This window comes from Lissotriton vulgaris, chromosome 9, assembly GCF_964263255.1.
Source record: "Lissotriton vulgaris chromosome 9, aLisVul1.2, whole genome shotgun sequence".
Lineage (NCBI taxonomy): Eukaryota > Metazoa > Chordata > Amphibia > Caudata > Salamandridae > Lissotriton > Lissotriton vulgaris.
Genome location: NC_141697.1, coordinates 83617165 through 83634375, shown reverse-complemented (window position 1 = coordinate 83634375; position 17211 = coordinate 83617165). Strand labels below are relative to the sequence as shown.

General features: G+C 40.3%; 1 protein-coding gene across 1 annotated transcript in view; it reads right to left on the bottom strand.

The window, feature by feature from the left end:
• FNTB (farnesyltransferase, CAAX box, subunit beta) overlaps positions 1–17211 on the bottom strand; it is a 150602-nt gene that overhangs the window by 85044 nt on the left and 48347 nt on the right. Inside the window, exons 5-6 of the mRNA XM_086937107.1 lie at positions 14034–14180; positions 1364–1447 (exon numbers count right to left, since the gene is read on the bottom strand). Coding sequence (XP_086793233.1) covers positions 1364–1447; positions 14034–14180 — 231 coding nt within the window. The remainder of the gene's footprint in view (positions 1–1363; positions 1448–14033; positions 14181–17211) is intronic.

Here is a 17211-nt window from a genome sequence, read left to right as displayed (position 1 = left end):
GCACGGATCACAGGACCATGGACTAGTATTTTTTGTTAACTTGTCCAGACAGGTAAAATGGAGTGAAAGAAGGTCAACATCACATGTGAACCTTGAAGATAATCCAAAGTTGTCAGTCACAGACATTTCACCCATAAATTCTAACTGTGCTGAAGCAAAGTGGAGAACAGACCATTCAACCTGCCAGGATTTCGGTTTCCCGCAGCTAAAACATATAAAAACATGTGAAGGAAACGAAACCACTCAAAAGCTTAGAGTTCCACATTCTACAGACGTTATGCAAGTCTGAATTATACCATAATAGTTTCTGTATTGTTAGCAAGTCTATAAAATGTTGAGTTTTGAAAAATATAATCCAGTGAGCCAGAAAGTAACAAGCATTTAACCCTCCAGGCCAAGAATTAAAGCTTTTTGATTCGTAAAATGTCACCCTTGCTCCTCCTGGCTATCTTTGGCATTAATTAGTGTAGCATAAACATACCCATCTCACAATAGAGACCGTACAACAAAACGTTTAGGCTTCCATCTGTTTTTAGGGCGTCAAATGCCTCCTCGAATATTAATAAAAAAAATGGTGTATTTTGTCATTCAACATAAGTGGCCACCCGTGGCTCTTCACAATTCACAACCTCTTGATTTTCATGTATGTTGTTATATTGTAAAAAAAAATAAAAAAAAATTAGAAGGTCTACTTCAAAGAAGGCCACATTATACAAAGTTAGGGAGACCAATACATATATCACTTAAGAATAGTGCTGGGTGCCTTTATATGCATACGGTGAACAAGTGCAATAGACCTGGTGAGACAGAGTGAAGGTGCTCAACTTGTAGTGAGAGTGGAGACATTATCAACTATTAAAAGATGCTGACAAGGTTTCCGCAATTTGAACAATAAAATGATTTTATTCAAAAGACAGTCATCATAGATTTCTGCAAGTTTCAAGTTTTTGGAGTAGGGCATCTGTATATCTTGCCAAACACTATACACCAGACAACTTCACAAATCTAGTTGTACATCCAGACATGTATGTATTGCATGCTCACAGAAGGAAGAAAATGGCATTAAAGCATATAAATACATTCCAGGGTTCAAGATGTGAATGAGTTCATAAACGTGAGGTAGGATTTATTCCTCATGAGGCTAGAGTTGCACAGTCACAGATAAGTGCTCTGATAGCTACAGCATTACATGAGTGTTCTACAAGGCCACCAATAAAGCAATACCCACAAACAGTCCCAACCAATGCAAGAAGCTTGTGGGTAATTGCTGAGATTATGAAAATGCGCTCACGACAAACTAAACATTAGACATCTTAAACTAGCACATTACTGGTCTGTGTGAAAAGATATAGTCAGAACTAACCGAACATCAACTTCACCACCGATGTGCATGAGAAAAGAGCCATCTGGCTGTTTCAGCGCAAACAAGAACTCCAAAAGCTTTTCCCTGAAAAACAGAAAAAGAACATTAGATTCTAGTGGACGAACAACTTCTACAATAAAAAGGATGGGCAAAGTTTCAAGTAATAGCCTTTTCATTGTACAATGTATATTTTTTCAAATACATAGAGTGAAACTGAAAATAAATTAACATACATGCCTTTTTAAATTAGATAGTCACTTCAGATCTCAAACTATTTTGATGTGTAATCATAAAAAGAAGGCTCACATTTTCTCCTTCAACTGTGTAAGAAGGGAGAGCTGGTTGCTGTGGAGAGAAGAGGAAGCAGGTCCATCTTGACTCCCAAACAGGACTAACATTCCTACAGCAACTCGCTTTGGAATAATTCACCATCCAAATTACTCTTATGTGGGTATTCCAATTCCCACAAATTGATGGACTACAAATTTCTGGTCTAGAAAATTAACACTATTTTACCTCCTCATAAATTATTACAATTCTTAGTTTCAATCGCTGGGAAGTAATTCCCTGGCCATGATTAAAATAAAATTAAAAAAATCCTCTGAAGTAAGCAAGAGTCAGAGGCTCGCGCGTTATTTAAATTTGGGAGGAAATGTGATTGCAAGCAGGGCATCCCTCTCCGTCCCCGTTTAGGGGTAGGAAGGATGAAGGGAACATATGCTTGTTCAGACAGAAATGGTTATTTGCATGGCTTGGTTGAGCAGCAACACTTGCTCCAAGATCTCTTTAGAGCAAGCCTGTGCGTATTAATTGCATCAACGCATATAACAATCACGCACTGCAAACACATTAGTGAACACTGGAGCCACGTAGAGTTGAACGATATTGAATGGACCCACACCTGCATCAGTGTGGGGTCAGACATGTGCACATCCCATTGTATCTTACTCAAGTTAAAGGAGTACTAGTTTAATGTATTCAAAGTGCTATTAAATCAAGAGTAGATTGTGAAACAGCCATCACGGAAGTAGTGTGGCCACATCCATATTGATTACGAGTAAGAAGGCATGTGAACGGATGCGAGGTAGAAAGGTGGCATCATCTTAAGAGTCCATTTTGGAGAATCAAAGCTTTGAATGTAAAGTTCGAAGAACCGGTTTCCAGTGTTGAGGAGAAATTAGCAAATGATACAGTATACATTTATTGTTTGAGAAAATGTTTTGTGCTCTTAATTACATAGCTTTTTTCAACCTGTGTATTGCAGCTTCTAAAATATGTTTTTATCGAAATAAAGCTAATATGACTGACTGACTATTATACAGTATAAAAAGGCTAAAATGTTAAAAGACGTAAGGATCAGGGACCTTAAGTTTGAGATAGGGCGATTGGGTTGGTATCAAAGAACCCCTATTGTTGAAGAAAGAAGTTTCTAAATTCAGAGATTCCATTCAAATTGTGGACTTCGGGGGACAATAAGTGTAAATATCAAATGGACAGTTTTGGAATGTGTCCCGGATAGCCAAGGTAAAAGTGGGTGAGTGCAAAGAAGAAATGTCCCAGTTGAGCGAGTATGATAATGATAACAAGCAAGCTTCAATGTCTCAAAAAAATACATGAAATTTAGTTATGAGGTTAAAGTGTTATGAATACCCAAAACAAGTTGTGATTGGTGATGTAAGTTATGTCTTGAAGAGACTAGCATCTAACAGATTCTATGGAAAATATGTATTCATAATTTTGAAATGTTATATTGTATTTTATAAGTTTTGTTCTTTTGTCCAGTTTTTGTTTTGTATTGGTATATAGTTTGTGTATTTTGTTCTGTTTTTAGAAAACACAGAGCTGTGTGGCATTGGCGGTTTGCCCTTTGTGCATGGAACATTTAAGATGCATTTGTTATGAGTGTTCCCACTGGTTTATCCTATGTTCTTAAAGGGAATGTTAGTTGTGGATTATTGAACCTGGATAGAATTGATGGAGATATCTTGGGACCTTATACCTCTCGCTCTGACTCTACTGCTAAATAATACATTTCTCGATTGAAAAACTAAAAGTGGATGAAGCTTATTTCCTACAGTTCCTTTCGCCCGATGAGAGACAGGAAGGTACAGAATACAGACAGCATAAGACTCTGGTTTGTATTTCTTTCCCTCCTCAAATGGGACACTAGAGAAAAAGAGATGGCATGCATGAAGAAAAAATAGATATACATTTTTCTGTGAAGAGAAAGCTGGTGTTTAAAGGTTTGGATAGATTTACAAGAAGTAATAAGCTTAAAGATCAAGCTCAGTGCTCCAAGACCCTGGCAGAGGAAATGGAAAACAAGAACTGGCTCAACTGCTACCTACAGAGCATGATTAGGTAGTGGTGGTAGCAGGAGTTTTCCCAGCCTTTCAAGCTTCAACTAATTAGACCACATTGGCCTTCGGTACTCTTATCCCTAATTTAAAAAAGGTTTGTGAAAGTTCCTGGTCAGCGAGTTATTTCTAGACACTATTTTTCAGTATTTGAAATAGTTTTATATTTTAAAGTAAATATGTGCAAATTAACCAATGTAGGCCGCCATAGGTTAAGCTAAGGATTTGTTTTTAGAAGAAAATTGCTTTTCAAATGTATATATTAATTACACAATAGTGGCGGACACCACTGTGTGATTATTCGTAAGTAGTATCCCTAGGAAGAGAGTTTATTATTTAGCTAGTAACTTTGGTGCCATCTGACGAATATTCATTAAACTGTCAAAAATCTTTTTTTTGTTATTTTTTTAAAGAGCTCATACACCTCAAGCTCGTTTCTGGAAGGATCAGGGTGATTCGACAAGTGGGGACAAAGAATGACAAGCATTTGCAATGCAATCGGTCTCACCTTTGGGACCTTATATGTATTTAGATATGCAGCACATTAGCCTGGGTGCTGAAACATCTACTGTTCTTTAACATGGAGGGAAAGTAAGCACAAAACTGCTTGACATGTCTGGTATGGGAACACATTGCCTTTCAGCAGGAAATGGATTAGTCCAAAGCTCTGTTTTGAATATAAAAGCAGGGCCTTCAGCCGTCATATATTTGAAAATACAGGATTCAACAAAAATATTACTGTCTACATAAAGGTGCTTGTGGAAGACAATTTCTACGAATTGGAATTTAGAGATGCTGAAGTGATTCTGGTACTTTACTGACCTCTGCTGGTCGTTTTCTATCAAGAAAGTTAAATAGAGGCAGTTGCCAGAAAAATTTAAAAAAAAGAAAGTCCCTCAGCAGAAAGCAATTCTGGTATTTTACGGACCACTGCTAGTCGTTTTCTATCAAGACAGTTAAATAGAGGCAGTTGAACAGGAAAAAAGTCCCTAAGCGGAAGTAGACTAGTCCTAGGGCTGATCTCCAGTGCCCATAAAAGTGCATACACATTTAAGTATATACTAAAGTATATATACACTAAAGTATATACAAGATGTCTCAAATGCTCGACCTAAAAAAGGTGGGATTGGCTTGATACAAAACACTTTTTCCCCATGCAATTTCCATAGAGAATTTTAGATGATACCAAGTAAATGACTGAAATGAATTGTTCCAAATGTGGGTAGAAAGCTAAATCTTTTCTCAAAAGCGCCCTTTAAGTGATTTGGTGTAAATCTGTTTAGTAGTTTGAGAAATTAAGGGTAAAAGAAATAGCAACATCTAGTGCCGCAGGAGTCCTGCGGGAACAGAATTCAAAATGCATTATTCTGATTAGCGGGTGTGGCAAGACCGATCGCTCTGATTGGTTGGCACAACATGAGGAGAATGGCTGCAGCCACCATCAAAGGACTCAGGCGCTCGGCCCCAGAGTCCTAAAACATATTTAAAAAACAATATAAAGGAGTGGGATAGTGATACTCTGACACCCTAGCCCTAGTTCCCACCACAGAACCCTTTCAATCCTTGGCATTTCTGAAAACTAGAGACACAGGGAATCCAAGGTGCATTTGTCCCAGTAGCTTTTCTTAATTCTCTGAGAACATCAAAGTATGGGTTAAAAGAAGGCCATTTGTCTCATATTTATGCAACCTCGAGATCCTGCACTTCTCCCAGTTGAAACATTACCTCCCATGTATGGGGTCCCTAACATCACATTGGAACTGTCCAAAACTGTATAAAGACCTCATCGAAACCACATTCACTTGGGGGCGTGGTCTGGCCACGCAGGAAGATGGCCGCCTGCTAGGAGAGCTCCACCGAGGGACGGAATCCTGACGAGCTTCTCCGACCTACCTGCTTGAGTGGAACGTCTCTTCGACGATGGCGAGGCTCCGGACAGCGTGAGGATTGCGGCGGTATTCTTCTTTCTTGTGCGGCAGCTCTTCATCCCATGGTAGCGGAGTGACGGTGAGGCGGCCAACTCCCACAGCGTACACCTCTGGACTCGCGCGCTTCTGTGGCCGCGCCTCTCTTCAACTGAGGCGGCGCCTGCGCAACTACAGGGCCGCGCCTCATCCGACGGTGGGGGTGAGCTTTGTACACGCTGAAAGCTGCCTTTTCTTTCACGATGTTAAAGTGAACAATAAGCAGCGCCCTCATCAGGCTGTTCTCATGCTCGTTTTTTTTTTCTTCAAAACCTGCAATTAATACTTTTTGAAGGTGAAAGGCACCACCACAGGAATACAGTGAAACCTAACAGACTGGCACACTTGCTTTCCACGGAAATATGGCTACTTAATTACATGTGCCTAGCGGCTTTATCAGTGCTGGGGGGAAAACTAATATTGCCTGAATTATCACTTCTATTTTTTGATTGTTCCATGTGGCAGTAAACAGCGACTATCATTTACAAGGGCAGACATAATGGTACTGGCATATTCAGGTGCAGGAGTACTGGTTTATTTCTCCCTTTCACTTTTACCAACTGGTTTTGGCATTTTGGCTTAGCTGCTTTTTGTGCCATAAGTGATATTTGTGTCAGATTGACTTGACCTTCCCAGTTTTACTGTCTTATTCCCCTAATATGGTACCTTACCAGTTCTACTACTACAGGGAGAGGCAGACGGAAAAGACGGACGGCTAAATTCTCAATTACAGTCACTATTTTCTATTGTAGGCTCATGTGCTTTGTTTTTCTTTGCAGCCATTTACTGTTTTTACATGCATTGCTTATGAGGTAGTTTACATACGCAGGTTTGGTTATAATTTTCCAATTACAGGAGTTACTTGCCTGCTGTTCGTATTGGCTATTTTCTTGCTGTGTACACCCTATTACCTCATTGTTATTTGATACATTCCTGGCTTCACCATTGCCTCATATTCCAATATTTCCTCCATTCGCTACTGCAGACCATCATTGAAGCGGTGCACAGATATGCCTAACAAGAGAAATGGTGGCCGTGGGCCTAAACAGCCACTTTTCAATGAAGTGGTTAAGCAATCCTCTCCTATGGGAGTTAAAGGTAATGGCTCTACGTCACCTCCTTCATCGCAAGTTGATTGCCTCAGGGTGATAAATCCTTATCTGACACTATGCAACGCATTTTGCAAGAGCTATCTGGGGTCAACCGGCGGTTAGAAGGTCTGGACATTGCTAGGACTTCATTGACTGCAGAAACTAAGTCTATCAGGGCAGAACTTACTGCTTTTCACTCCAGGATTGAGGTCATTGACTCTAAAATAATGGACATAGAGGGTCGTCTGGATTCTGTTCAGGGTTCAGATCAAGACTTGCTTTTCCTACACAGTAAGATCATCGATTTGGAAGATCGCAGTCGTAGGGACAATATCCGTTTTTTTGGTTTTCCAGAAAATATTGAGAAGCAAGACATGAAGTCCTTTCTTTGTGATGCCCTTCCCACTTTTACTGGAATTTCTTTTACTCCTCCTCTTGAGCTCCAATGTGCTCATAGATTGGGCCCACCACGTCCTGGATCTTCTGCAAGACCTAGACCAATCCTTTGACATGAGCAAACCAGACAGGTTCTATCACTGGCTCGCACTCGTGGTTCCTTTCTGTTCCAGGGTCATATCATCTACATGGCTGCAGATTGCTCTAAAGAAACAAATGAACGACGGAAGGCGTTTCTTTCCATGCGACCCCAATTACGGCAAATGAACATCAAATCTGGATTATTTGAACCTGCACGTTTTCGTATTACTAGGAATGGAGAGTCCAAAGACTTTCATGATCCTGCACTACTACAGCAGTTTCTGAATGACATCAGGTCCGACGATATGGACACGCAGTCTCCTTCCTATGCTCACTCTTCTCAGTCCAAATCCTCCTCTATGAATCTTCCAACATCTTAATCGTATTCCTCTCCTGAATCTAGACAATGTGGCAGAGATTTCACTCGTCTGCCTCGCTCTCAGGATGGCAAGGAATCTGCTCTACGTTCTGTCTCTTCTCACACTACTACGCAGCAAAGAGACAAATCCAGATCGCCTCTTAAGACACCTTCTGATGCGGACTGATTTTTTTCGATGTCTTAATGTTTCATTACTTTTTCTTATTCTATAAGTGTATGGCAATGTTTACAGTTCATAATGTTTTCACTGCTCGTTTTGCTCACTGATTTTTTAATGAATGATATAATATAATAAGATCCACCCTCCTTAGTGTCCTATATAGTATACTGTACCCTATTGTTCTTCTATATTTACTAATATGTGATTTACAGTTTGCAGTTATTTAATTATTACAGGTTTTGCTTATTATATACAAGACTGTTCTCTATCCCACAAGAGATCTTTCTCTCCTCCTGTTCGCTCCCCTAGCTATGGTGTTCTGTTGCTACGCCTCTCGCCATTTATTTCATGTATTAACTACTCTGGTTTTATATGATATTCTTTGTTTTACTGTTTTCTCGCTTTAAACTGTTTGATCATTTTTCTTTTGTTTCTTCTCTGTAGTATGGCTTTAGGAGGTCCTTCCTCCTCTTCTTTTACTCCCTATCTCTTTCCTTTTCTATGACAATGTTGGTGTTTCTCATTCCTGTTTTCTTCTCCTTAGAGGTTTTCTCTTTTTTCTTGTCATGTTATTCTTGTCTAGGTTTTATTCTAACGGTGTGTTGTTCTTCTTTGTGGTGTGCTTACCCTTGTTCTCCGTTTCATGTTGTGGCTTATGCCTCCTTGTTCTTTTACGTTTTGTATTAGGTGATTGAAGAAAAGCTGCAATCAAATAAATACTCTAAGGGATTCAAAGTTATTACCTCTTTTATGATTGTTCCTTTTCCAATGCATTGCCCTTCCGATGATGTTGTACTTGTTGTTACATGTGACATTATCTATTTCCTTCATTCTGATGTGGATGGTTTCACATATTTCTTTAAATTGCTCCTAATATTTTCTCCTACGTCTATTACTCCACCTCTCTCACGCTTTTTCTTTTTTGTGCCTTATCTCCCCTTTGCTTTATCCTTATTGCTTCTCTTCACTTTTCTCATGTCTTTCTCATATAATCTTTAGGATGCTTGGGGGTTTTGATGTATTGGTTCCTCTTCTTATTACATTTTGTGACAGTCTCCTGTGGGGACGTACAACAGTTGGTCCAGGCTTTTATGATGATATTTTATTTTCTTATGCTTTATATATTTAATGTTATCATTTATCCTCTAGATCCCCATTCTTCTTTACTCGAAGGGGGTCCGATTTCCCCTTGGCGTTGCTGTAAGTGCGCCCAGACCCGCAGTTAACAGTCCAGGTTGCCCTTTTCTCCTACTGTTCTTACTTAATTTTCTTTTTCCTTCTTTTCTTCTCTTTTTTCCCTCCCAGAGTAGCCTTTCTCCTCTTTCTTCTCTCTGCTTTTCCTCACTTATTGTTAACTTAATCCTATTATCATGCCTTCTATCTATCCGTTGTCTGTGGTTTCTTGGAATGTTCATGGCCTCACCCATTACATAAACCGTAAGAAAGTTCTTTCCTATTTACATTCTAAGCATGTGTTGTTGCTCTATTGCAGGAGACTCATTTGGATGATATGGAGTCTGGTAAGCTCAGCAGAGACTGGGTTGGTAAAGTCATTCATAGTTCAGTCTCCAAACCTGATCCCACCAATCCTAATCCTATTCGTAAATGCGGAGTCGCCATTCTTTTTCGGAAGTCACTTCCTTTCACAATTTTAAAGACATGGTCAGATCGGAAAGGTCGGTATGCTTTTGTTAAATTGAAGCTCGGCAATTCCTTCCTTTGTCTTGGTTCTGTATACGCTCCGCTTGGTTCCAAAAAGCAATGTTTTCTTCGACAAATCGTCTTCTTACGGAAATAAATGCTTCTCATTTTCTCATTGGTGGCGATTGGAACTTGGCACTGGATCCTGCTCTTGACAGAACAGGTTGCAATAACACGGTCAACGCTTCAGACAGGGCCATCTTCGGTGACATTCTTTCGGACGCTGGTCTTGTTGACCACTGGAGGCTAAGTCATCCACAGAATAAAGAATATAGGTTTTTTTCTTCTACTCACGGTACGTTTTTGCGTCTTGACTACTTTCTTCTTTCGCAAGATTCAGTCCGACTGGTTACTGATTCTAAGATTTTAGAAGCAGCTATATCTGATCATTCTCCTGTCCTTTTGTCTCTAGATTTGGGTCTTATGAGTCCAGGGCGCAAACCGTGGCGTTTGAATATCAACAAATACAAATCGCCAGCGGGTAAACTTCTTTTGCAATCCCACTTACATGATTATTTTCTCAATAATGCAGACCCGGTTTCCTCTAGACGAACGGTTTGGGCAGCTGCTAAGGCAACCATTAGAGGCCAAATTATGCGGGATGCTGCTCTTCATAATAAAAAGAAGGCTGCCAAGCAGATTGAACTGGAAAAGGATATTTGCCGACTCTCTCAATTATATATCTCGCAACCATCTCTCCAAAACCGAAAGTTATTGGAACAAGCGCGTATGTCCCTCAATACTCTTTTTACTTCTAAGGCGGAATATGCCTTACAAAAGATGAAAGGCCGCCATTATGAACAAGGAGAGAAAGCTGGTCGGTTATTGGCTGCGCAGTTGCGCCAAAGAGAGGCCGCTATGGCAATTCCAGCAATAAGATCAAGTGGTGGTGATATCCTTACTCGGCCACAAGAGATAGTTGAGGAATTCGCCTCATTTTATAGATCTCTATACTCCCCAGGCAGTCAGGTAGATCCGATAGCGATGTCTAAATTTCTGGATGAAGTTCATCTTCCGCGACTCTCCGATGAGGGTAGGGCTCAACTTGAGGGAACTATCACGAAGGAGGAAATTTCTTCAGCTATATCTGCCTTCCCGTACCATAAAGCCCTGGGAGATGATGGTTTCCCTCCTGAATTTTTTAAATGGACTGGTCGGAGTATGCTTGATACTCTTCATGCTGCCTTTGAGGAAGCTGTGGAGGAGTCTTCTCTTGGTTCTATCTCTAACAAAGCCATCATAGCGGTCTTGCCAAAACCTGGAAAGGATCCTCTATTGTGTAGTGGTTATCGTCCTATATCTCTTTTAAATTCTGATGTTAAGGTTCTTGCCAGCATTCTAGCATCACGGCTGTGCAAGGTTCTGCCTTCCTTAACTCCCAAGTAGGTTTTGTTCCCGGTCGTTCCTCCCGCAATCATTTACGTACTCTCTCCCATGCCCTATGGTCCGCTAAACATCTTGTAGATGATGCCCTCCTTTCTTTAGATGCTGAAAAAGCATTTGACCGTATTGAGTGGAAATACCTTTTTACCATAATGCAGAAATTTGGATTAGGTGATCAGTTCATAGCCAAAGTTAGACTACTTTAGGATAGCCTGTCTGCCCAAGTTAATTGTGGAGGTTTTCTCTCTACTCCATTTCCTATTCGACGGGGTACCCGTCAATGTTGTCCGCTCTCCCCTCTTCTTTTTCTTTTGGCTATGGAACCTCTGGCTGCTGCAATTCGTCAATCGGCTGCTGTGGTGGGTGTTCCTCTTCCAATTGGTCATTCAAAAATGTATTTATATGCAGACAATATTCTTCTTACACTTACTAACCTTTCGCGATCTCTTCCTGATCTCCTCCGTGTCATTCATGATTTTTCTTCTTTTTTTCTGGCTAGAAGATAAACTGGGACAAAAGCGAAGCCTTGCCTATGTCCCTTGATACTAGAAAGGATGCAATCTCTGGTTTTCCATTTCACTGGCAGCCTTATCGGATTAAATACTTAGGAATACTCCTCAATAGGGGATTGGATAACGTTGTCACGGACAATTTAACTCCCTTCCACAAATGCAAAGGGACTTCGATAAATGGAAGGTCTTGGGTTTATCCCTTTGGAGACGGGTTCAGGCGATTAAGATGGTCACCTTACCACATTTTCTTTATGTTTTAGGTATGCTCCCTTTGACTATTCCTCTGGCTACTCTTCGGTCCATTGATTCAAAAATAATTTTTTTTATATGGGGTACAGCTAAGCCGCGTCTCACCTTTGATAAATTAAAATCCCACCAATTGCAGGGAGGTTTGGGTCTTCCCTTGATCGAGCACTACTCCCTTGCCCTATATCTTTCCCATCTTTCTTTCATTTTACCTAAATCTAAGGACATCCCTCAATGGGTGCCACTTGAACGCCATTTATTGGCCTCTGGTCCTGGTTTATCCCTTTTATATGGCAAGGGTTCCAGTTCTCTTGATGCCAAAAATCCTATCTTATCTGCCATGTTTAAGTCTTGGCAAAGAAGTCACGTCTCCTTAAATCTAACTCGCGGCTTCATCTTAATGCTCCTATATGGTCTAATTCGGCTATTCGGGTTCAAGGTCGAACTGTTTCCTGGCCTCTATCGCAGGAAGCTGGTATTATTCCCTGGAACAACTGTTCCATGGTGACAATTTTAAATCCTTTTCCCAATTAAGTGAGGAATTTCATCTACCGCCCATACAATCCTGTAAATACTCTCATCTTCAGCAAACTCTCACAAAACATTTAAGTTCCCCACCTGAGTTGTTGTCCGTCGCTCTTATTTTATCCTATCTGAATTTAGGGGGAACTTTTAAGGGTGTCAATTTTGGTCTTTATGAGACTTTCCTGCTCCCTCTATTTTCGCAACCCCTTTCGAAAGCTCTTCAATTGAAATGGCAAACACGCCTATCTGTGACTTGCTCTGACACTCAATGGGATCTCATTTTGGAAGGATTACATAAGGGTGTTCGAGAAGCTCGCCTTACATTTTGTATTTTTAAAATTCTCCACGAATGGCACTGGTCTCCAGTCAAATTACATCAAGCTAAGTTACTTTCACATTCCTTGTGTTGGAGATGTTCTGCTTCCGGCTGTGATATAACGCACATTATATGTGAGTGCCCTCTTATCAGATCATTTTGGCTTTTTATACGAAACACTTTGGCTCATTCTAGGTCATTGCCCTTACCCTTTACCTCTGCAAATATAATTTTACATGACTTTCGTGGCCTTTCCAAGTTTACTAAACCACAGACTCGTCTCCTCCATACTGCTTCAGCCACGGCAAAAATGTGTATATTGAGTCGTTGGAAGTGGTTGGCAACCCTCTAGACTCCCCTAGGTGTTTCGTTTTTTTGAAATTTCTGGGCCTGGTACATTAGCTTGGGTGCCGTCTGGCCCCAAACACTACATCTACCCACATCACCAGGATGGGTTAATTTGCAAGGCAAAATGTTGATGTCTCTAGGTTACATTTTGAGGGCCTTCCTGTCACAGGCAATAAGCCCAACCAAAGACTTGGGGTACCATTTTTAATCAGAAGTGTGGGAGCATAGAATAGTAAAACATTTGTTATTTCCTATTCAATTTCTCTACATTTTTGTCTTCCAAATGTAAGTCAGTGAGCACGAAAAAACACAAATTACCCTCAGAATCACATGACAGTATGGATGACCCCTAATTCAGAAATGTAGAAATAACCACCATCTCTAAAGTCAATATCTTCTGCACATTTAAAAAATTCATAGGTTTCTTACATATCCATTTTGGCCCATTCTTCTGTTTGAGTTTAATCGAAAAATGTAACCATTTCATTTTTAAAATACGCACCCGCTCCAGGTAAAATAAACAGCATAATGAATACCTTATAAAAAGCACTGTGCATAAAATAAAGCTCAAACAAACTGACAACCTTCATCAACGCTCCAACTATACCTTGGGTAAGGGGCCAGTAAAGAAGAGCTAGGCCAATTAACTACGTTTTCAACAGTTTACAGAAGGAAAGAATATCAAGGGCATTTTGCAGCAATGTAAAGGCCTGGCTCGTGTGCTTGAATTTCCCCAAATGTAATCCATGAAGTCACACAGATAGTCTGATGATATGTATTACTTGGACAAATAATTCATAAACAATATTTTTTTCTAATTATGTCCAAGTAATACCTCAGTTGTAGATTTTGAGGAATGTGGTCTTTGTTCCAAACAGATGCCAAAGAGGCTGGATGCCTCTATATAAACATGCCTGCTAAGCTACCAACCACCCATATGTGCCCTATCCTAATTTGGAGTATTTAAATAAAGAATATGAATGAGATTGGATGCAAATAACCTCAAATTGTTACACAAACCAATAGTTTAATATACATAGGTTTTACCCTGAAGTAAACATTTTTGGCTCTTATTTTATTGGGTACTATTTACAAAAGTGCCAGTGTGCTCTGAACAGCGATGCTCACCTTTTAGCAGGCATACAACAAACAAAAAAACTGGAGAGAAGCAAGCAAGTAAAGTAAACATAGTTTTCGAGGTTGATGCCTACCTGTTGATGACATCATATGCTTCCTGTGTGCCGATGATGCAGAGAGCATTGACAGCTGCATAAGTAGGAGCAAGATGAGGGTGCTGTCCTGGTCCACCGCCAAATCCCCCATTTGGGCCCTGACACCGAGCTAGAAACTGGCACACACTGTTAAGGACAATCACAGGATAGTAAACTTCATGTAAATTAATTTGATATGCACAGCAAAAACTCAAATCAAATTATCCCAGATTACTCCAGCAGCCATGACATCAATTAAGAAAATCAGATCCTGGAAACTGGTCATCAAAGCTAGCTTGGAATCAGCTCGGTCTAGTTCTCGCCATAACCTAATTACTAACACTACATCATGAGGTGGTGCAAACTTTAATAACTGGATATCAAGTTCCCTGGGTGATACTGTGCCTTAAAAACCTGCCCCTTGTCACACACAGCTCCTTCAATGAGGTGGTAGACATAGTATCTTACACAGTGTTGCTGGACAATGCAAACTACTTGTAAAAAAAAAAAGAACTCTACAGCAACTTTGCCTGCGGAGCATATGGGTTAAAAGTAGTGTGCGCTAACCACCAACATGGTCTATTGTATCCTTCCTGCCCATGTGAATAGCTGCACCTCGAGAATCATGTTGTTTGAATCCATAGCGACTATTACCGATAATCGTGCTTCCACTAAAGCTTACATAAAAACCTAATACTGTGTGAAGGGTCTAAGGGAAGTTTATAGACCAGCCTAGGTTACAATCCCCAATTATAATATTCATAACAAGAAAACCTAGGGGTCTAGTCTATGAGGAAAAAGGGGAACCTCAAAAACAGAGTAACGATAGCATACTAGTCAATCAATTACCAGGGTGATTTACTGCTGATACAAGTACATAAATAGTACACACAGAACGAAACAGTGATTGTGGGTGAAACCAATATACAAATGTAGGATTCCCATCAAAGTCTTGTTGTGATCAATACTATCATCTGGTCACCCTTCAGGGATAGTGTGTCTCTAGATCATTGAGACATTTATACCAACCTCCGGTCGGAGTTGGGTTCAGACCCACAGTCACTCCTGGACAGTGTAGATAGTATATTATGATGGGAACTTGTGCTGTGCAAAAACCAACAAGCATTTGCAATGCAATAGGTCTCGCATTAGGAAAGTTTGAGCTATTGGTATTGTAAATGACCATTTTTTTATTTATGTATTGGTTTTGAAAATAGCAAAATTAATATCTTTGTCATTTACAATGCCAATAGTTTTAACTTTCGCAAATGAGACAGCTATAGCATTTGTAACGCAATATGTGTTGTATTTACATGACTTAGATGTATTGATATTACAAATAACAATGGCTTGTAATTTTTTTAATAATTAACACGTAAAAAAAGGTTATTGTAAATTATTATGGCAATAGCTTAAACTTTTGTAAATAACTTTTGTGAAGATTATGTTCACTGTATTTTATTATGATGAAAATGCAAGAACAGAAGTGAAATATTAACATCTTTTTGTGGCATTTGTAATAAAGCTTGAAACATTGGGAGAACATATTTGAATCAGTCGTTGTTGAATGGTTGCACAGATTGATGCTGTGGTGGCGCTGAGTGATGTTGTGGTGGCGACAAGTGATGCTGTGGCATTCAGTGATGCTGTGGTAGTGCATAGTATGTTGTGGTGCCCCTGAGTGATGCTGTGGTGGTGCTGAGTGATGCTGTGGTGGTGCTGAGTGATGCTGTGGCGACGCGATAGATAGATAGAGTGAGTGTGATAGATAGAGTGAGGGCGATACATAGATAGATAGAGTGAGGGCGATACATAGATAGAGTGAGGGCGATAGATAGACAGAGTGAGGCAGATAGACAGAGTGAGGCCGATAGACAGAGTGAGGCCGATAGACAGAGTGAGGCCGATAGACAGAGTGAGGCCGATAGACAGAGTGAGGCCGATAGAGTCAGGGCGATAGAGTCAGGGCGATAGATAGATAGAGTGGTATTGTATGGAGTGTGTGTTGCATTCAGTAGAGTGTAATTATGTGGTGTGTAATTATGTGGCACTAAGTGGTATTTGGAATGTATGGTGCTTTGAGTGCAGTGTAACTATGTTGCATATAACTGTGTGGCACTAAGTGGTATTTGGAGTGTATGTTGCATTGAGTGCTGTGTACTTATGTGGAGTGTAATTATGTGGCACTGAGTGGGATTTGGAGTGTATGTTGCATTGAGTGCTGTGTAATTATGTGGCGTGTAATTATGTGGCACTGAGTGGTATTTCGAGTGTATGTTGCATTGAGTGCAGTGTAATTATGTGGTGTGTAATTATGTGGCACTGTTGGTATTTGGAGTGTGTGCTGCATTGAGTGCAGTGTAATTATGTGGCATGTATTTATGTGGCACTGAGAGGTATTTGGAGTGTATGTTCCATTGAGTGCAGTGTAATTATGTGGCGTGTAATTATGTGGCACTGAGTGGGATTTGGAGTGTATGTTGCATTGAGTGCAGTGTAATTATGTGGCATGTAATTATGTGGCACTGTGTGGTATTTCGAGTATGTTGCATTGAGTGCAGTGTAATTATGTGGCGTGTAATTATGTGGCACGGTTGGTATTTGGAGTGTATGTTGCATTGAGTGCAGTGTAATTCTGTGGTGTGTATTTATGTGGCACTGAGAGGTATTTGGAATGTATGTTCGATTGAGTGCAGTGTAATTATGTGGTGTGTAATTATGTGGTACTGAGTGGTATTTGGAGTGTATGTTGCATTGAGTGCTGTGTAATTATGTGGCGTGTAATTATGTGGCACTGAGTGGGATTTGGAGTGTATATTGCATTGAGTGCAGTGTAATTATGTGGCGTATAGTATAGTGTATGCAGCTCATGTGCAGCTTGTAATCTGTGCCTGAGCTTCACCGCATACCTCGGGCCATGTTTATCTTTAAAGCGACTCTGTATTTATAACTATGTTTTATAGCGCATGCTGCCAACTAACTAATTGCCTCTTGGCACATTACTGACACCTAGTCAGTCCTATTAGCCGAAGGTTATCAATTTTAGGACTCGTTTGCTGTCCTTCTGACCAAACATATGAACTTCAGAATGCACGCACGCTTCCTAAGTAGCTGGTCTGCTCACCATGCCTTTTTACTGACTTTGTGGCTATGATTCTTTTGGAGGCGTCGGGGGGGG